The sequence below is a fragment of the Melopsittacus undulatus genome, chromosome 10, assembly GCF_012275295.1.
Source record: "Melopsittacus undulatus isolate bMelUnd1 chromosome 10, bMelUnd1.mat.Z, whole genome shotgun sequence".
Taxonomy (NCBI): Eukaryota; Metazoa; Chordata; class Aves; order Psittaciformes; family Psittaculidae; genus Melopsittacus; species Melopsittacus undulatus.
In genome coordinates, this window is record NC_047536.1 from 2,107,050 (window position 1) to 2,129,732 (window position 22,683).

The 22,683-nt window shown below is 40.9% G+C and overlaps 1 protein-coding gene across 2 annotated transcripts in view; it reads right to left on the reverse strand.

Moving 5' to 3' along the window:
* Positions 1-22,683, reverse strand: part of SLIT3 (slit guidance ligand 3) — a 499,607-nt gene that overhangs the window by 116,014 nt on the left and 360,910 nt on the right. For both annotated transcript variants that reach the window (XM_034066703.1, XM_034066702.1), the window contains exons 14-17: positions 18,461-18,604; positions 16,380-16,543; positions 1,946-2,096; positions 679-753 (exon numbers count right to left, since the gene is read on the reverse strand). In XM_034066703.1, the coding sequence (XP_033922594.1) occupies positions 679-753; positions 1,946-2,096; positions 16,380-16,543; positions 18,461-18,604 (534 nt within the window). The remainder of the gene's footprint in view (positions 1-678; positions 754-1,945; positions 2,097-16,379; positions 16,544-18,460; positions 18,605-22,683) is intronic.

A 22,683-nucleotide genomic window follows, 5' to 3' on the forward strand; every position in this document is an offset into this window, starting at 1 on the left:
TTGAGCAATAAAATCTTACTAAACCAAACAGTTAGATGAGAAATTAGCAATGGGGCCATAGGGTTAAAACTTTAAATAACTTCGAAAAGAACCATTTGGAAGACTATCAGGAGGCATCTAACATATTATCCTCTTTCCAAAACACAGCTCTTATTAAATATAGACATTGCCAAGACTCAGGCTGTTAACAGAATCATATTTGAATGACTGATTTCTAAATTAGCTAAATGAGTCTCCTTTCTAAAACAACAATGATCAAAAGAAGCTGCCATTATCTGCAGCTTGTAATATTACTTTCCTTTGACTATATGAAGCAATCAGACTAGTTGGAGTCACACAATAGTCAGAAGACAAAACCAAAATGCTAAATTCTGTAGCCATCTCTAACAATAAGCACAAATCTGAATGTATTCTGGGACAGAATTCCCTCCAGTCTCCAGCAGTCAAAGACTAACAAATGTAGTCTAAAGAATAGTGAGATGACAGCCTAGGGATCTTCGTGTGTCACTGTGGTTTACCTGGGCCTGTCCACCTAACAGGCAACTCACTCAGTTCCCTTCAATTCACATTTAAGAAGTGATTGATGCTACTGCAGTACTAAATTCTAACAAACATCATCCCTCCCCCCTTCCTTACCATCCAAGGCAATGTGTGTTGTAACAAGTGACTCAAACTTACATTTTTCTGAGGTTGGGCAGTTTCTTGAAGAGCCCGATGGCTTCCAAAACAGAAATATCATTGTCATTCAGACGCCTGATAGGAACAAACAAAGAGACATTTAGTACTTCACAGATGCCTATAGATACATCTCTGTGACATACAGGGCTGACACACAGAGAACTATGACCTTTGTTAAGTAAGATACTATCTGCCATCTCTCTCAGACTGCCAGAGTGAAAAGAGTTTGGCTTTGAAGGAAAGGGAACATAGAAGAGTTTCTATAGTAAAAGCCTCAGATGCCTTTAAGAGTGTAATGCCAAAGGACAGTGTCAGAATGCCTCCTTCTTCCAAGGCACACGATAAGGGATTATTAACCTTAACCATTACACAGCCTTGTTTGCGTGACTAGATCTCCCTCATTCATTCTGCTACAGAAGACATGCAATTGGAGATGTGGCCTGTGTAAACAGAAGGGATCTGATTTCAGGTTCTTTCCCATCAAAGTCTGCTGTCTTCAAAACCAGTGCAAAGGCCACTGGCTTGCACTTCACATGCAAAATTCTTCTCTGATTACATGTAGCTCCATTTTTCTATGCAGAGACTTCCCTGTGTTTCTGGTAGTCTCTCACATTTTTCTCTTCAGATCAACAATTTCTATGAGGGTTTAAACAGAAGTATAATAAGAATACAAACACAAAAAGAGAACAGAGTTTGAAAGGGACACTAACATAGCAAGGAGACAGATTCTTCAGCTACTAAGTAATAAATACGTATTCTTATATGTCTTTAGCATTATAAATCTGAAGTATCTCTAAAAGTGAATACATTTCATAAAATCACTTATAGCTTAATAGCACATTGGTTTCAGTGAGAGCCACTTCACCCAAGCAGTATGCACTGTTGAGATGGAGAGTTCCTGATCACAGATTTAACTCAAAAGGGTTAATCCATTTCTTAAGTAAAAATGACCACATGCAAAGCCAAAGGGCTCAAAGGCAGAATGGAGTCAGACAGCTTGGGCCACATAACAGGGCAGCACTTCCAGAAGACTCACACAGGCAGCTGATGAACAGGCCATGGCTCTTTTCTCATCCCCACAGTTGGCATGAACTAAGGAAATAAGGGAGTTGTGGCGCTCCTTTGAAATAAACTAACTTCCCCTTTTTCACACAGGGTTTAAAGTAGAAGGTGCCTTCTTGAACTGCTCCGACTCCCTTTTATAGCCTTTAAAAAGCAGGAAACCCAGCATGCCCTGCTGAGCACAGCATGGAGAGCAAGCACTTACAGATCAGTAGTATATTCAGGAAGGTGACTGGGTAATCGGGTGAGTTTTTGGTTAGAGCAGTCTACAATGGTTCCCTCGCAGCGACACTTCTCGGGACAGACAAGGTCCATGAAACACTTCCCAGTGAATTTACTTCTGTAATCCTCTGACCCTGCAATGAAAGAAAAACACATTCCAGCAAACAGCTCTGACAAGTGCAGCAAGCAAAGGTTTCATGGAACCCATTCTCAGCACCACCTCTTGTCAGCTCACAGCTCCTGCATGCTATTTTAATACTTGCCAAAGAGCTTTGTTCAGCAATCTTTCAAGTTAACTCCAAGACTGGCCTCTGGTTTTTCACTCTTCCCTTGACACATCCATTCCTTGTCTAACAAACCTACCTGTTAAGGTACATTCCAGCAAAGTCACTTTTCCCCCGTTTAGTCCAGCAACAAGGAAAAGGGATGTTATGAAAGCAGGAGCTACCTTGGCACACTCAAATGACAAAGGATTTTTATGGGTGTCATTAAAAAGCCCCAAATTCTCAGAGCTCAGCTCTTGGAGTTATGTTTGAAAGCAATCTTTTATGAGAGAACCTTGTCAATTTTCCAACAATTAGATACCTTTATTAACTATGTTAAACAAACAGCAAAGGAAAGTAATAGCAGTTTAAATCATTTTCATTTTAATTAAGGAAAGGGTAGACCATACTTAGTGAGAAGCACTCCCTAATGTACCATTATACCATGATTGCCAGACCTCTCTGAATAGGTTTTTGACCCGTTCTAATGAAATGCTTTTCCAATTAAGCCCAGTGAACTAATCCGTCCCTTCCAGGTTTGGTTTTTCTCTTTTAATAACAGCAGGTTGGAAATCCGATCTCTGTGCTTCAAGGAACCAGGAGCATTAATAAATGTGTATGTAAGCAAAGCGTTGCCAAGCCCCTACCATGCAACACTTGCCCACTCACTTCATATTTCATAATGGAAGTACCAGAATTGTCTCAGGAACCAGTGACATTCCCAACAATTGTAACTACCAAGAAGTAGTCTTTAACTTTTCCACAGTATTAAAAGTCAATTGCAAGGCCTTCTCAGGAATGACGTGAGCAGGTTCCGTTTCCAAGAACCTGAAAACATCAATAAAGACTTAAACCTGAGATGAAATTTGCTTTTAGAGACTTGATGACATTCAGCACCTGCTTCCCCTTCCGAGACTGATAGATATACCCCTGCTCATTTGGTGACCACATTCTGTTTTCTGTAAGAAAGAATAAGTCACCTAAACCCACTATTATTTTAATTCATGTTGCACATTACCTCCACAGGCTGATGAACTGAAAGCGAGCAGTTCTGCAGGCACTCTAACACTGTGATTCCACAGATATACTCCAGTTTAGCTTTGTAACTCTGAACTAGATTAACAGAAACATCACATACAGCTTTGGACATTACCTTCTGTGGTGCCAAGTACGTTGCAAGTAATCGTGCTGATCGTAAATTCTAACTTTGTAAAGTCTAAAGTCAGACTTCACTATTGTTTTACAGGTTGACAGCACAGCACTTAAATATTAGGATTACTGGGCATTTGAAAGTGTTAAAAAATACAGTCTAAGCCTTTCCCCACAGCACCATCGTTTAAACTTTCAAAATCCCCATCTGATTTCCAGTCCTCAGAAACCCAGGCTTGGTTAAAATATCAGGTATATTACGGCTTGGCTACAAGAGTACACAGCTCTTCTTTTCCAGGTCTATGAGACAGTACCTTTGGTTGTTTATGATTCCTTGGAAATAATGCTGAAGCTGACCAGGTGCCAGGACCAGAGCTGATTAAACTGCCACAGATACAGTATACCTTGAACAACCCACCACAACTTTTCAGTGATCAGACAGTGTCTTGGAAATCCACAAATCAACCCTTGAAGAAACACTTCTAACCTTTACTGTCAACGTTTTCCTGGAAGGAATAACCACAAACACCATGAAGTTGCACAAGGTAAGTATTTATTCAGTATCATTTTTTGCCTACTGGGTGGATACAGGATTCATCTTCCTATGGCAGCAAAAGAAGGTTGGGTAAGTGGAACACTTCATGAAAGACAAAAAAAGGGGTATATAATATTAGAAGGTGAGAATCAGGTCTTGGTTTTCTCTCAAGCTTTTGGGTAAAGAACATTTATCACATTTTGACTTAGCAGCTTCACTCTCCTGAAGCCATACGACTTTCCACACTACATCAGCTGTAAGAAGTCGATCTAAGTAACAGTTACCCAGGTAGGCACTGAGTCTGAAGTAATCAATAGCATATATATGCTCAGCAAGTAGTCATCTGTTAGCCTGTGAGACAGCAGGAATCACCTGCCAAAGACTAGATAAAATTTACTATTTGACCTGAGCCTTGAGATTACTTGGGCAGGTGGCTGCTTTATTAAGATATTCCCATCTGGGGTAGTAATGTGAAATTCAGCCATCTGTTTGCAGAGCTATTTAAGTGTGTATATTCATTTCTACACATAGGGCTTTACCGGTGTACTGCTGCAGGGCTCTGAACATGACTGGATTGAGGAAGTGCAGTTAACCATCCCAGGTATGTAGTACTTCTTACACACTACAGAATCACCTGTGGAAACCCATGGAAAAGAGATGCAGGATGGAATATGGTCTGGAAGTTTCTGGTCATTTCCAAAATTAGAAAGAATTGTTTGCTGTAAAACAAGTGGCCAAGGCAACAGCAAGGCCTGTGTTTAATAGAGGACAACTGCATTTACTTGAATTGCTAGCTACTCTTGATAACATTTTCATTTCACAACCTATGTGACATCATGTCGTGGTTTAAGCCCAGCTGGTAAGAAGGAGTAAAATAACTGTTAGAGCTGAACCCATGACAAACCACTGTCGGGTACCAGGGCATTGCAGATCCTCAGCATCGTAAACCAAGCACACATCATTCTACAAAACAGCACATTTCCAATTTTAGGTGCTTTTCTAATACCCACATGGAGAAATTAAACAGCAGAAACAAACACCTTTTGGTCCTATTCTTCTTTCTAGGCACTGTTCAGCAAAATAAGTTTAGTGTGAGGTGTCCCTGCCCATGTCAGGGGGGTTGGAACTGGATGATCTTAAGGTCCTTTCCAACCCTAACTATTCTATGATTCTATGATAAGTTGTTTTTATAACTTAGGTTTGCCCAAAGGACATAAAAGGAGTGCTGGATAATCTGTTCTGGAAGAAATCAAGCTGTCTCAACAGGGGCTTGAATATATTCATCCTAGAAAAGATGGATCCATCTGCCTCAAATTTGGCACCAAAAATATAATCACTGAGATCACTTGGGCCAAAACCTGGACAAAAATCCAGGAATCCTTACACTCATTTCTTCATGTAACCAGGAGATCACAATTCTCATGGGTTCTCAGGGAAAAAAGGAGGTAAGTTGTCATAGTTTCACATCACTATTATTAACTCTTATCAGTAATCACAGATTAAATCTAAGAATCTCAGATGTCTTCCTTCTGATGGCTCCACAACAGATTTGTAACAAACCTGTCAGATGAGGCACCATTTCTGTATAAGAAAATTCCTGTATGAGGCTCTCAAAGTCCTTTATGAACAGGTGTCATTATCTCTACTTTACAAAGGGGAAAGTTAGGCACAAGTATGTTAAAGACCTAATCTAAGCTGTCAAAGCTAAAATGGCCCATTTGCACATGCTGGCTCACCTGTGTGCTATGTAACTGCTGGATAAGACTGTTTTCAGACAGGCCATGGTATCCACATAATTTTAAGAGAGAAAAGCCAATGCTCTGTAGACTCTTCTGAAGTTCTGCTCCCATATACTTCTTCAGAATGAAATTCCAGCACATTAGGATTGCTCAGCTGAGATCCACAGTTACATTAAGTAGCTTGTTACAGAAATGGCATCCAAAGCATACCTCAACTAGAAGGATTCACTGGACAGCTCAAATAGAGACATGTAGCATATGTTATTTATAAGGTAAGAAGACAAGAATCATTTGTCAGCTCTGCAGGTATGTCTGGAATCACCCTTGATTCATATTAACCAACAGGCTGCCTAACGTCTTCATTCTAAGAGCAATTAAACAGATTAAGTATTTAGAAATGGTTATTCTGCATGCAAGCCCTCCGGAAAGTCTGTCCCAAACATCACTAGAGCTCCCCCCTGCAGTGCCAGGGAGCCTGGTCAAGCAACTCTTCACCTGTTGCAGTTTTCCTGTGAGGAAAGGGGAATCTCTCACCTTTTGATGCTTCTGAAAACAGCAGAAGTATCCGAGCATGCCATGCGGCAGGGAGTATGCAGCCTTCCATGGTGCTTGACAGAACCATGTTCCATTTTGATTGTTCTACCACATGGTTAGATCAAGCACAAAGGAAAACCCCATGAACAGCCAGAGTCAGAGTTAGGCAGCGCCAAAGAGAGAAGAGCGTTGAGAGGAAGCAGCATGGAGAAGCACAAGCTGAAGGTTCACGGAGAGCTGCTCTCCACTCCACCCATGCAAAAAGGTGCTGGATACAAGAGGTCATCCTTTATGCTCTAACTGCAGGAACACCCTGGAGCACAATTGGGGTTAGTGTACAGGAACAGAGCCCAGGCGAATTCAGAGACAGAACTAATACAACAGAAAATGCTACCAAAGGACTGCAAACAGCTCCTTCCAGGAAGGATGTGCGACTTTCACCACATATTGAGTGCCCAATCTATTCTGCTCTTTATTAGCTACTTATTCTCTCCTGGTGTCTCCTTTCAATGTAAGTGCTGGTTTGGTTTGCTCCATTTATTTGAGTGCAATCTCAGACATACCGCAGCACATATTAAAGGAGATTCTGAGCTGATGGCCAAGCTCTGGCATTAAATGCTCCCCAAGCTCCTTTTGAGGCTGATTTCAGCTCCCGGTGGCCTCTCAGACTGGTAGCACTTACACTGACAATCTGTAATTACCACTGCTTTGCTTTTTTTTGACTCCACTTCACAGTAAGGTAGCACACATATGGTACTACAGAGTTATGAAGGCAACCAGGAGCATTTTGGTATTGTGTTCATTGGGATAATAAGTTATGCTTTGTACATCATTTGCTGATGATGTATCATTCTTTTTCTGAATCCTGGATTGTTTCAAACAGCTTTACTTCTTGCAACTCATTCCTGCAACTTTGACCTGGAAAGTAGAGCATTAGGTTTTGGCTTGACTGCTCCCACTGAAATGAAACGCCCATTGACTTTAATGTCTGCAGAGCTATGCCAGTGGAGGGTGCTTTTGAAAGTCACATCTCCAATGTTCTTGCAGCCTTCACGAATGAGGGAGGAAGTGCTTGTCCTCTGCAACTGCTCAGAACATTCTGCTGGACTTCACTGAAGGTCAGTGCTTGTGCTCTTTAAACAAATACCACTTTCCTTAGTAAGAGGTTTGCATTGCCCAAAGAACGGAGTCAGCATTAAGCATATTATTCATTCCTACATGGAGAACAATGTGAGTACTTGAGTAGAGATGACAGATAATACAGCAAGGGGCTCTGCTTCACCATTCTTCTATGAACCAGTGTTATTATGCAGAAAGGCAACATACAGTTACTTGGGAACTCCAGAAAATAAGTACAGTGTTAACTTGGTCACCTCATACTGTGGGTTTGCATACAGCAATAGAAGTAAGACAGTTGGATTTACTGTTGACCTTTACAATCTAAGGAAGCAGATAAAGCAGCTTTTTAGGTGAACCTAGCACAACAGACCTTCATCCCCCACAAGCTGCCAAACTAGCCAGAGTCCTGAGACAAAAATGAGATTATACATTTTCTCTTGTGACTCATGCAACATGGAACAAAGAACCATTAATTTCCCTCTATGATTCATCCAAAGGATGCACAACCCTGGAATCCACTCCTCATTTATTTACAAATTAAACCTATAACTAGTATTCCTGCCAGTAATTCTGTATGACTCGAGCAAAGGACGGTGCAGAATCTCGTGTTTCTACACTGGTTTGATAATGCAGCAATTCTGGCATGGGCTCTTCAGAGAAATTCATTCACATTACTCTGTTAAGCAGCGACAAGTAGTATTTTGTATCTTCTAAAGACTTTGATATTATATATCTATTTACAGTATTAAGTGGAATATCTGTAACAAACTCACTCATTTCAGTGCCAATGAACCCTTTCAGTCCTACTAGAAACAAATGTAGTCAGAGCCCTGCAAGTGTCTTCCTGAGAAACCCCCAGAGAACATTTGGAACAAGTCTCTGTTCCTCTGCTGCACTAATTAAACACCACTTACAACAACTGCCTCAGCTAATCAGCAGCTCCAACGAACAAGAGGTACCAGCACACAAAGAAAAGGCTGCCAAGGTCCTAATTTATGTCCCCAGAATACAAGAGAGGTAAAATAATCCACATGCACATTCTGGCCTTTCTGCTTGTTGCAGACTATAGCAAAACATGTGCAGGAACAGAGCCTCCTTTTTTGGTTTTGTGCTTTGTTTTGGGTTTTTTTTTGTTTGGTTTTTGTTATTTTTATTTAAAAAAAAAACCAAATAGGGGAGAACATGATTTTTAATATGTATATATATAATCCTTTGGATGTACATAAGATCATTCTGCATAAATGTTTCCAAAGCAATAAAAACATTGAAAAAGGAATGAGCAGACCTCCAAATATCTGCCAGTTTGCATGAAAACCTCCACCCTTTTAGGCACACTGTACCCGAGCAGCATAGTACAGTTTGGCCTTGGCGCGAGTTCACCTTTGGGAAGCCAACAGCTGCTGGTTTATCAGTCACTAAACCTGCAGTTTGCTAAGGATTTCTATCTAGGAGCCTGTTTTTAACTGTCCCATCAATTGTAACACCTCAGGAGACTGCAGCAGTCTTGGAATAGTCACATGAAAATTTACTGTCCAACTGCAGGCACCAACACTCCTGCCCTGGTTTTAGCTGATTAGCTCTCTTTATACCAATGCCCTCTCCAATTACTTTCTTTATCCTATTCAAGTGACCACTATAACACACAAAAAAGTGCTAATTCTGCATCTCTGTGAGTGCTCCTCAGCTTCATCTCAACACACCCCATGGCAAGTGAGAGAACAAACTTTGCCCTACTTTAGTTTTTGAGGTGTCTGAGTTACAAGAGCAACCACTCAGCTTTCTGCCATAGCTAATGAGGACACCTCCAGAGGACAACTCAGCTCTCAAGTGGGGAATCTGTATAGCTCTGTACTCTGCCTACACGGGGAATCTAGGACAACTATGTTATTTAGAGGTCTAAGTGATCTGAATGCAGCTGTGACTCAGTGTTCATTCTCCTTTTCATTGCCTCTTTACTACAAGTGTAAGTGAGGATGTTGGCTGGTAACAAAGCAGGTCAGATGTTTAGCTTTTCTGAAGACTACACCTACTTAAAAACAAAATGAGACACAGCCTTAAAATAAACTTTCTAACTGTGACATGTCAGTTTGCTTTCTTATTAAGAACCATACTCTCTGCCAAACAGACTCACCTGCTCTATGTTAAGCTTATACTTCCCTGACTAAAACAGTTTCCATCCTGCCTACTTTCCCCCTACTATAGTGCAGCAAACCTTCACTATCCTACTCATCATCAGCTAGGGAAGAGTTAGAGGAACTGATGCAAATATTAACAGAAAGATCTAAATTGCTATCAAAGATTTAAAGGGAAGGCTATAATCAGAACACAGTACAGCCAAATTACTTCTGCAACAGGAACATTTTGACAGGACAAGGGAATTCAGCTCCATTATTATTAGTCATAGCAGTCATGTTGTGCTCTCTAATGACTTCAACTTCAGGAACATGTCATGCAAACCACATCTCAAATATATTCAGTTACAGTGTATGGTGAAGACTTCAGGTTCATAATTATGAATTCAGTCCAGGATTTAATCTGCAGGTGATATGTTGCTATTAAACAGCCTTCCATTCAGACAGAATTATTCTTATGCACAACAAATGCATATTCTCAGTTTTGCTATATTCAGAGTTTCTGAAGGTACTTTTGCTGAGTCTTTTACTGCATAAACCAAAACCAAAACACGCAGAAAAACCCCACGGAAAGAACTCTGAATCCAGTTAACTTCCCAGTTTTCCAGATCATAGGCAATTTTTCATGGCCCTTTCCTTCATTTTGCTCCAGCAAAAACCCTGTGGAGCAGAAGTGCTGGAGTTTGGCCCCAGACAAGATTAGGCTGGATATTAGGAACAATTCCTGCCCCACAGGGTGCTCAGGCATTGGAACAGGCTGCCCAGGGCAGGGCTGGAGTCACCATCCCTGCAAATGCTCACACACCATGTAGATGAGGCCCTCAGTGCCATGGGTTAGTGGTGGCCTTGGCAGTGCTGGGGAATGGTGGGACTGGATGAGCTTAAAAGGTCTTTCCCAACCTGGTTGATTCTATGAGATTTCCCATTAACGTGTCCATGCATCATCTCCTGCATGGACAAACCTCCAAGCTGCCAGGGCTTGGTGCCTGCTCAGGCAGGGGCTGCTGCAGACCAACATGCTAAGGGCAGGCAGAATCATGATTGCCTGAGCACGTGTCATTGCAGCACTGGAACCAGGCAGACAAGAGCAGCTGGAGATCAGGCAAAACCAAAGACTATTTATTTACTAAAACTGGAAAGAATTTGTAAAGTTGTCACCAGAATGACTGGCAAATTACAGGGACAACTGGAGGGTGTTTCAGCCAAAAGATCTGGATTAAATTCACTTGTCATTCATGACTTCTAGACACTGATGAGGAGTAACAATTTATTTCACCCTTCATTTTGAGAGATCAAAGAGCTTGAACAGTGTTTATATGTCAATAAGAGCAGAGAAGGGGATAACCCAGGGAGTGCAGGGGCCAGGAAACACATAGAATACTGTTGGGACCAGAGAAAAAGCCCTGATATGCAGCCTATGTTTTCCTGACTGGGAACACTCTGTCCACTGCAGTTCTATACTGCTGAGGTTGAAACAATGCAGCAATAGAAGAGAGAAGGAAATTTTAGGTGATCACAAGTAATAGGAACTCTGTTCCAAAGTAGGCAGGTAACACAAGAAAGGTGAAGATGGATGAAGGCAGAGACCGGAAAAGATACATAAAGAATTAGTACAAAACCTGCAATTAGTTGGAAGAGGTTTTATCAAATGCCTTCAAGAATTATGGGTGAACAAGCAGCAACATTACTATGTAGTAATAGGGGATGATAACACAAGAGATACAACATTAGCCCTAAATATGCAAGCCCTGGGTCCATATGTACCACAGAGGCTGATTTTGATTTGGCTTGGGCTAACAAGATGCAGTGTCCAAAAAGGAGAGAATCGTGATGACAGATGGTTCACTGTCCTCCTCCTCTTATTCCCTGTTCGATTTGTACAGCACTATCTGGAACTGAAGTCACTAATTACAGTCAGTTAGATATCATACATGTGCCAATGCAAGAGGAAGCAGATAGGCTTACTACACAGTATTTTAAATAATAACCATATTTCTAAGATTCTTATTTCTGTGAATTAGAAGGTAAAAAGCTTTTGTGATATGATGCTTGTAGATATGCATATTCTTTGATCCCTACCAAGAATGGTTTGTGTCGGAAGGGCAGGTGGAACTTTCATCACTTTTGAAATACACAATATATTGAAAAGCACAAACATACCACAGGGAAAACAAAAGATACACAGCTGAACACAAGGGCAAGCTCTCTGCAAAAGCTATTTCATACACAGTGTCACACAGCAATCAAGGATTCTGCCAACTCTTGAAGTGACAATAAGCTACCACAGAGACAACACAATCTGCTCATAGATTCAACTCCCTTTCTCCTAAAGCCCAGTGCTGCTTTAGAAAACAAAGCTGCTGTGTAGAGAACTTAATCAAATGCTACTGGGCAGAAGATATTTGTTGTTCTTTTCCTCCTATTCCTACCAGGAAGGGAGCCTCCAGTGACCTAAGGCTGGCAAGTACCATTGGATCCTTAAGTTGTCACAGTGGGCAGATGCAGCCAAAAAGAAAATGATCATCAGAATGTTACTCTTGCTACTGAAAATGACAGTATTTCCCTTGTCTAAACAGAACAGGGAGAATTAGTCACAGCCTGTTCCATTTCTCTTTCAAGAAAACACGTTTTTAGTCTCTGATTCCATAGCTGTGGGGAGAGTTAAGCAAGGGGGAGGTTTATTATTATTTTGATGCATCGTATGAAATGGCAGGCAGAAAACCACAGGAAATGTATCTATTGCAGTCTGAGGCTTAAACATATTTGATAGTATATTCAACAGTTTTGCTTGTCTCACAGCCCCGGGCAAAACCATGCCCCTTTCTTTCCCTGCTGTTCCTTCATTTCATGCTATAATGATTCCAATTCTCCTTTTAAAAAGAATTCTATACCTTATCTACCTGTTGCACAGAATATCCTTCCTATGGCCACCCATAACCTTTGCAGATGTTGCTGCATCATTCTCAGTAAAGGTTGAGTTGTTTGGTTCAGGGAGGAAAGAGCATATGGGAGAAGTGCCTCAATGATGAAGTAAAACAAGAAGGCAAGTTATTCTTGCTGAATGCTATCTAAAAGGACACCATGGGGCTGGAATAAAACCTGAGGGAAACAACAATATGCAGAATTAAGTTTTCTAGATTTGGTCTCTTTTTTTACTGTGTTGCTTAGTTTTGCTTAATTTTCATTCAATTGATCAAATACAGTTCTATTTAACCCATGTGCATCTCAGAATGTGTCCTCTTAGAATCATAGAATAGTTAGGGTTGGAAAGGACCTTAAGATCATCCAGTTCCAAACCACCTGCATGGGCAGGGACACCTCACACTAAACCATATCACCCAAGGCTTCATCCAACCTGGTCTTGAACACTGCCAGGGATGGAGCATTCACAACCTCCCTGGGCAACCCATTCCAGTGCCTCAGCACCCTAACAGTAAAGAATTTCTTCCTTATATCCAATCTAAACCTCCCCTGTTTAAGTTTCAACCCATTACCCCTTGTCCTGTCACTACAGTCCCTAATGAATAGTCCCTCTCCAGCACCCCTGTAGCCCCCTTCAGATACTGGAAGGCTGCTATGAGGTCTCCATGCAGCCTTCTCTTCCCCAGGCTGAACAGCCCCAACTTTCTCAGCCTGTCTCCATACAGGAGGTGCTTCAGTCCCCTGATCATCCTCGTGGCCTCCTCTGGAATTGTTCCAACAGTTCCATGTCCTTTTTATGTTGAGGACACCAGAACTGCACACAATGCTCCAAGTGAGGTCTCACAAGAGCAGAGCAGAGGGGCAGGATCACCTCCTTTGACCTGCTGGTCAAGCTCCTTTTGATGCAGCCCAGGATACGGTTGCTTTCTGGGCTGTAAGCACACACTGAAGCCGGCTCATGTTCATTGTCTCATCGAATGTGAATTCTCATTCACATTATCTTCTTGATGTTCCTCTACCATTTCCAACTGATGATGCTTCCAGCATCATCTTTTCTTCCCCATTCCTGCTAACCAGTCCTCTTTCCCATCCTTGTATAAAAAAACACTTTCCTTGTTGTGAATGCTCCATCCCTGGTGGTGTTCAAAGCCAGGTTGGACAGAGCCTTGGGTGACATGGTTTAGTGTGAGGTGTCCCTGCCCATGGCAGGGGGGTTGGAACTGGATGATCTTAAGGTCCTTTCCAACCCTATCTGTTCTATGATTGCTTCCTTCTGCTAATGTACTGAACAAGCAGATTTTTTCTCCTGCTTGGTCTTTACTGACAGTCCCCTTTATGATCCATTCTAGAATCCTATTGAATGTGGAAAACACGCAGTATTGCTTCAGGACAACCTCAGAACTTTACAACTTCAGAACTGATCCTATTCCTGATTCCAAAGTATTAAGTTTAACTAAGCTGAACTACTCCTGTGCTGGCTGAGCAACCCTATTCCCATAGAGCTGACAGTTTCTGTTCATCCTCATCACTTTCCTAAGGTCAAAGACCAGATCAGGATAGAATCCCTCACATTACTTCCTTAACCAACCCCTCATATTCACTGAGTTCCATCCCCACACTTCTCTCTGACCACTGTTTGAAATGTATTAAACAAACTACATGAAAATAACAGGATCCTGAAACAAGAGCCCTTTGAGAAAAGGGATTCATATTTACAGAAGGACTTAAAATAAAAACTCTTTTCTCATACAATGAGCAAATGATGTAAAAACTCAATCCAACAACCAGCAAGGACACTGACAAGTTACTAAGCATTGCCATCCCAGTGGGATTGTGCAGGCTCATCGCTGGGTAACATAAAGCACTGCTCGAAAGTCTGACTTTGAATGATGAAGATTCATACCTCATGGCCTTTTCTGCACAGAGACGTGCTGTGTTAAATCCTGGGATGAAACATATTCCTCAAAATGAAACATGGAAAATTCCTGCTAAATGCCAAGTCTGAATCAGCCGTGATTCAAAGGGACAACTTGAGCAGAGCAGGTGCCAAGGATGTCTGTTCTCTGGATTGATTTACAAACTAAGATTCTTCTACACTATTAGATGCTCCTTGTCTCATGTGAGCAGACAGTGAGTCAAGTTCAACGTATCTCATTGCCATCTGGAAACTCTAGAGGCAAGGATATCTTCTCTATTGAGCTTTTGAATAGAATTAGTTTTCATCCAGCTGAAATCTTTGTTCTGAAGCGGTACAATCCCTGCTCTCCTCCTTCATAAGTCAAGTTTATGCCTTTTCCATGTGGTTTTGATATACTCGTAGAACTGGAGACCAAGGAAAAAACAGCCTAATGCCTCAAGGAAAGGACCCCCAAGATAAGAACTCACACACAATATTATTCTCAGCATCACCAGGTACTGTGTTCTGCATTCTTATTCCTCTTAGCTATGACCTTTCATAAATGATATCAGGTGGTGTTTGCCTTATCCAATAGCCTGTACCATTGTTCAAGGCATGCCTGCACATACATAACATTAATTTCTCTAGCCTATTAATAAAAGCAGGAGAAAATAACAATTGCAAATTGGGTGCAGATTTATACCGCTCTGTTTCTGCAGTCTATTTTCCTTTTTAAATGATATTTATGCATTTGAATTTCCAGTTTCTTTAAATATGAATATTACTAATTATCTTGTTCCTATAATGGACACAATCAAAAAACACTGATAAAAGTATGTCCTAATTTCAGTTCTGGTTATAAATTTTGTGGCTTGAGTCACAAGTGACTGAAGACTTTAACGTTCATACCCTGGTAAACTTGACTGCAAATGAAGTTATCTTTATTGTATTTTCTCCATAAAGAGAAGGTTTAGCTCAGCATATTGCTCGCAGAGATACACAAAGCACAACGGCTTGTTTTGGGCTGCTGCCATTCAGCTTCATACTGCAACCCCATCTAGAGTCATTAATCTTTTACCACCAGAACACAATTAATCATGGTTGGTTGTTTTGTGGGTCTCTTTTTCTTTTCTTTTCAGGGAAAAAAAGGCAGAAATCATAGTAATTTTCATATAAAACATTGCCAGCAGTCTATCAATAACACTCATTTTTCTTCTCAGTACACACTAATAGGTTTGCTCACTGAAACCTGCTTGTCCTTCCGGTATACGAAATGCAGTAAACTAAAATACATATGACCAAGAGACAAAAAACAAGAAGATGCAGTCTGCCTCCTTGTACTGTGTAAGGCAATAAATGTCATTCTAATGATAGCTGGGCCATAAATAAAATACAGATAGGCTTGAGTAAAAGGTGTTTATGTTACCTCAGAGCTTATTTTTGGGTGGAAACATTTTTTTCCATCTAGCTCACACAAGACAATATTTTTGCCTAAATTATGATGCAAGTTTTAATTCAAAACTTATTAAACCCCCAAATCTTACCAACTTTGATGGCAGTTTCACTGGAATTAGTGCATGCTACTTGTGCCCCAAGTAAAAACCCCCAAACTTTAGCCCCAGCTTCCCTCACATTCTAGATCAGAAATGCCCTTTGCCAGTGGTATAAAAATCTTACTCGTACTGTTTTCAGCCTTTTAGGTCTAAGAACTTGAGCTCAGCTCTAATTAAGGTCAATAAGAGTTCTGCCTGAAAACAAGTGACAATCCATCCACCTTCCACCCCTTCAAAATACATTTGCTACATAGATTCATATACATTTTCGTTGTTTTCCTTAGACATTTTACAGCCCAGTAATTCTTTAAAATTAAATGTCACAAGCATTTCTCTTTCTTTTGTTTGTAAGAGACACAAGAAGTCAGATACAGAATGCTCTCTTTTTTCTTCTTTTTAATCCATAAGGTAATTGGCTTTCTGGAGAACTAACTGAATTTTCCAAATGTAATTTTCAAAGATGCTCCCTAATATCCATTATAGCAAACACTGTCCTGCAGATTCAATTAGTAAGCTCTCTGGACCTGCTTATTTCTGAATTGAAAGTGCACTACAGCCTGGATAAATGAATTACCTGAGCAGCGGAACTTCTTGCTCTTGATCTGGCTGATTCGCTTGTTGGCAAGGCGACGCGGATTGCTGCACCGAGCGCCGCTGGTCTCTATCGGATTATCCTGCAGGTAATCAGCCAGCCACTTCAAATGGCAGTCGCACACAAATGGATTCTGAGCTAAATGTCTGCAAGAAGGATGGGATGTTTAATCAGAAGTGACCTGTGACACTGTGCTCCATCATTGTTTTTCACACACGCCAACCTGAAGAGTAGGGTAATTGAATAAGCTTCCCCCAAAACCCCAGGCCTGGCGGAAACCATGCGGAGCTGCACATGAATGGGAGAATCCTGTCAGCTCTCCCATTTCGGAGCTCATTAAGCCTGCTGCAAGTCCTTTCGCAGGGGAAATAGAAATTAAGGAAGCAAAACCTTCTTTAAAGGACATCAGGTCCTGTGTTTCCTCCTGACAGCCTGAAATGCCTTTTGAGGGAAACCTTTTCTGATGCACCTGACCTGACGATCGTTTTGTATCCTGGCTTAAAAGAAATCTTATTGGCAAGCTCAGTTTCCTAGGGATCCAAATGTAATTAGTGAATCTTGGCTCTGGGCAAAGGCAGAAGAGATCCAGAAGTCTTTCCTCAAGAGTTAAATAGATATTTGCATATACTCATCCTGTGGAATAATATTCCCTTTATATGCATTTTTTCCTGGAGCAAAAAATATTTTACTTTTGAGACTGAACTGTTTATGCAAGATAGAACTTAACTGTATCCTCTGCACAGTGTATTCCCCACACAATTGGAAATAGATATTGCCACATTGATTCTAAATGGATATTTAGACTTTGTCAATAGAAATCTCAGAGAGAAACAGCATTTCTCTGCTGCTGTTATGATTTGCTCTGCTTGACAAAGTTGAGCACTGTATCAGGGGAGTTTGCCAGGTCTGTCTCAGAACCTGATTCTGATCTCAGTTAAGCTGACTTGCAGCAGTCCCTCTAACTTCCAAGGAAGCAGGGCACGACTCTCTGCAAGGACAGCTTTAAATAAGACAGATGTTTCAATTTGGTTTGGACAGAGGTGTAAAGCTGTAGTCTCTCAAGAGCTCTGCTCTGTTACTGCCAGTGTTTTTTCCACCTGAAGCAACTTCTTTCCTGTTTGCAGTTATATTTATGAACTGTCACTTAACAGAGTTAAGTACAGAATATAATGGGATTTCAAGGAGTGGGAAGTGAAAGCATAACAAAAAGTGCCTGAAGATACTAAAGATTGCTGTTGTAATAGAGCCTTTCATGGTGTGAAAGGTCCAAAGAACAAACTAGCACATAGAGACAGGATACGGGATTTGTCTGTAGCTCTAGAAAAAAGGCAGAAGATGGCAATCACTTGGAGTACTAGAAATGGAAGAATGAATCAGGATAAAAAAGTGGCTTGCTGTGAAGCAACAAGTCCATTCAATGTATTGGCCACAGGAATGCCAATAAAACCACATGGAAACCAAGGAGGAACTTTTAAACCTTAAGGGTGTTGCCTCATAAGATTGACAAATCTTATATACCTGTAAATGAACCTTCTTTGTCGCCCCTGTTAACGGATATATCTCTTTACATACACAGCATGTTGCAGCAGCAGAAAGTATGGTAGAGGTGGGGAGCATAACTGGGGGGGAGTTGTACATGGTTTCAGAAATCAGGAACTATACAGCAGGATGCAGACCCAGTAAGGAGAGATGCCAACTCACTTAGCCCATTAAAAACTGTTAGGCCATGGTTTTAATAGAATCTGCTGTTCATATATTGTACAGACTCAAATTTACATATTATCTTCCCTACAAACAGGATGAATGAATTACTCTGTGAGCTTAAAACACTTATGACATTCATGTCGCTATTGGCAGGCTGCATTGATAGCTGGCTGGGCTGAATTTATGCAATACTTTGTTTTCTTGTGCCTTTTATTGCTGTCAGAAAAGGAGGGGCTGCTGTCATTGGGGTCTCTTCCAATTGCCTTCACAGGTTTTTGTTAAAAAGCCTTTGCAAAGACAGGCAACAGCTTTGGGAGTGAAAGAGAGGGCTGTCGTTTATGCTACGCCTTCATACTCACAGAGTCTGGATCGATCGCAGAGGTGCAAAGAGTCCCTTGCTGATGGTCTGCAGTTTGTTGTCATAAAGAGATAGCAGCTTGAGATTATGCAGACCTTGAAACGTGTTTACCCTCAGGCAGTTGATCTTATTGGCATTGAGAAGCCTGGAAACAGAGGAAGGGTTTATAATTCATTAATCTTGAAATAATCAAATAAAGATAAGACTGAACTGTGGAGTTAAATCTAAAAGAAATATCAACCCAGTCACCAAAGCCAACCCACATTTAAAGGTCTTCACTTGCCTCTTACATTTAAAATGTGAAAGCCCCACAGTCAACATTAGTATTCTCATAGTGGGGGAATATACATACATGTCACAGTGCTGGCTAACTTAAAATACTTAAAATGTGCCTTTTTATTAATGCCCAGCAGCACACACCCTCCCCCCCTTCAAAATACTACATAAATATTTGAAAGTGCCTTCAGCTGTGTGACTTCAGCTTGGATATACACAGAAACTGCAAATACTCCCCACCCTGCAATTCCATGTGCACACTCATACATCAAGTCCACAGTGAGAAGAACCCTTTTTTATTCCAGTTTTCTCTACCAGCATCTGCCTTAAGTCTAAGTGAAACCCTGGAATTTTGTCCTCTTTTGATAATCAGTGTGAGGTTAATTTAATCATGGGAAGAAAGAAAACCTGATTCTCCTTAGAGACAAGAGAAGTGTAGGGTCTGGACTGAAACTTATCATAAGTAAGAGTAGCCAAGCCATGCACCAAGTTGCTCAAAGGAGTTGTGCAGTCTTCATCATTGGAGGGTTTCAAGATGATGCTGAATAAAGCCATGAGCAATCTTCTCTGACCTAGTAAGGAGGCTCTGGTTCTCCAGTCTCATTGCTAGTGATCACCTGAGGTCCCTTTCAACCTCCACTGTCCTACTAATCTATGAATCTACCCCATGGCAGTTACTCCAGATTCCTATGGAGGTATGGAGAAGCAGCACAAAGGCAATTTACATCCTTATTTTATTTTGCACCTCTAAACAGCAGCCAGTTCATCCAGAAAACCTTGGATGGGACTTGTGCAAGTTCTCTTAGATTGTTCACCTAGAGTTCTGTCACATATAACAAGTAGATAGTCTCAAGAAGCTGGAGCTCCCTCCAGGACACTCAGTCATAAAGGCACTTAAGACTGTCACTGTCATCTACATATGTAGTATTTTACACTCACAAGATAGTAATGAAATGACTTGTTCTTCTCACAAAAGCCAAAGCCCACATCTTTAACTACTATCAACCTGACAAAAATGGTACATTGCAAACAATATATGATGTTAACTCAGTTTTATTGGTCACAAAATTCTTGCTACTTAGTCAATGAGTTTGAAGAGCTTAATATTACAACACTGTGGCACTCTATGAGGCACCACACTAATACTTAATCAGAAGACTAGTGTCTTTCTGGGCAAAAAGTAAAAGATGTCCTCTGTTCTTCAGCAAACAAATATACCATCTTAAACACACCTCTAACAGCACAGGGAGCTTCCAACAAACTGCACATATACCACTCAGTGAAGAAATGCATGCTAGTTAGCTGCTTTCACTTTGCTCCAGATGGTGCTTCCTCTGCACAGCATCCTGCCTTCGCACTGCTGAAACCCTTGGACCATTGTACCCTCATTGCAGCTCCCTGCTCCTACTGCTGTTTTGGCAGAGCCCCATTACTGCGGTAAATGGCTATGGCAATTGTGATACATAAAAGATGGAGTACTTGTGTAAAGCCCTTTTCCCAAGGAGAAAAGGAATGCAGTGCTTTGGAATAAGAGGGCATGAGAGCCCAACTCACCTTCTAGCCTACAGAAAAGTCAATACCAATTTACCCAAATTTTCTTCTTTTTATGGTGTCAAAACCGAAGTTTGACCTTAGATAAGAGAAAGTCTAAAAGAAGGCAATGATGGATAAATGAAATTACCTTTTTTGCATGAACTAATAGCTAAAATAATTTTATGAAATCATAAGCAGAGCTAGGATTGACCCCTCTGGAATCTGTATTTCAGTGACTGATAATTGCATGACACTTAATCTACCAAAAGTAAAAGGGTAATTTTCATATTAGGCTACAGGAGCAGTTCCTCCCATGCGTTCGACTCCTGAGATTCTGCCCCAAAGTAGTCTTCATTCTCTCCCAGTTCTTGTGCATTATACTTTTCTCTTTCAAGCTTGGACATTATTTATTCCATAGAAATCAGGTTAACATGTTATTAGAAACAGCTACTGAGATTTATTTCCTGGCATGCACTCTGGCATTACAAACCCTTTGGTTTCTATCCCCTGCCCTCGTGCACTAGTCCAACATGGTCTTCTGGCATTGTAAACCAGCAGAGATTGGTTCCATGATGGATGCCTGGCACTTAGGTTATACAGGAAGAAAACTGAAAGCAAGTATGTACTTCCATTTATTTTGCTAGATGCTAGTTTTTCCCTAATATTATAGTAATATTTTATGCTGCAAGCAGTACTTGTGATAAAGCATAAAGCCAACATGAAAATAATCTCAGTAATAGAGAATTTATAACCGAACTACAGTTGGATTTGTATATGTGGACAACCAGTATGTCTTTCTGTGATGCTTCAGAAGTGCTCACACAGCAGAGCTGCACTGTTCAGCTACTATTCACTTGCAGAGCTTGAAGTCTAACCACCATTGATCCCACTCAATAAACCCTCAAAGCAAAGCTGACCTAGAGCTGCATGGAAGACACAGGACTCGAAGCCATCCTCTGATTAGTTTCAATAAAACATGAATGAACCCAATGCTGCAAATTAGAATTTAGAGTGTAGCAAGTTTTCCTGGCATGAATTTTCAGTGACTGAGTTCATGGTGTTATTATCTGTGGCAGTTCTATAGGAGCCAAATACCAAATATGAAAGAAGCTGATCCTGTACTAGCCATAAGTACAGAGGCACACTCTCCAAGCATCAGAGAAAGCAACCTGGAACAGGGAAGTGATTGTACAGGCTGTTTGCAAGTGGGAATCAGATCCTACACAGTTTTCTGAGGTGACAACATCCATTCTGTGTATCATCTATACACTATACATGCAGTCCTTAAATCTAGAGGACAGACAGTGTGCTCAGTAGTAATACAGATGCGGCCACACTCGCTGGATCATGACATAGATCAATGTCCCATTTCTGATCAGAATCAGCAAGAAAGGGAGGCAGGGTGGGGAGAGAGAAAGCAAGCAAAAAACTGTGAGAAAGCTGAATAAATAATCCCTAAAACATTTTTCCTCCTACTTCCTAAGAGTTAGAGTATGACTTTTGGCCAGAAGCATTAAGGTTTATGTTCCTTCCAAAAACTCTGTTATTTTAATGTATCCCCTCTATCACTATTCCCCTACATAAATCCCAATTCTTTGCTTAATCTTTCTTCACTATCACAGCCTCCCCAGTGGCATCTAATTATTAATGAGATACACAAGGCTGGCCTCACAGGGAGCTAAAAGTGGCTCTAAGAAAATGTTTCTAAATTAACACAAAGGCATATGAGAAAAACCTCTTTTAGGAAACAGAGACACTGACCTTCCTTAAACACTGAGCCATGCTGTAAAACAGACTGAAGGTTCCTTTTGATTGGACTCTCACCAAAAGAAGAGACAGGATTAAAAGCTGAGTCTTATTTTAGCAAGCATTAGAGGGTATTTATTTTGCACCAATTCATGGTGAAAGTAAATTCCACTGCTTTCCATAGTTTGTTATCAGCTTGATTGGCTGAGATTTACACACGGCCTCCAGATGTGGGGCAGCATTCAAAAAGAGGTTAAACATTCAAGTCGAAATAAAACTGCCTGCTGCCCAGAGGGATGATGGATTATGAACTCCAGTCTCCATTTCCATTCCTCTGGCCATGTTAAGAACATAAAGACATTTCTTGCAAGCCTAGGACCACCACAGAACACAGGCAAATGGTTAAAGACCTTGTGGTTTACACGCCACTGAGAGCAATGAACAGAGCAGTATTGAAATTCCATGAAGCCGTTTCCTGAAACTGTGCATTTGTCCACACACACTGAAATAATAATGTGTTTCAGCTAAGCCCTTTGAACAAATGTATGCTGAATTGGCACTGTAATTGTATCAGCTGCTCATAAGCACCATCTGCATAATTAAGATGGTCCCGTAATTGAATTATATGCCCAAGCACAGTTTCAAGTGATTAACATTTAAATAACATTT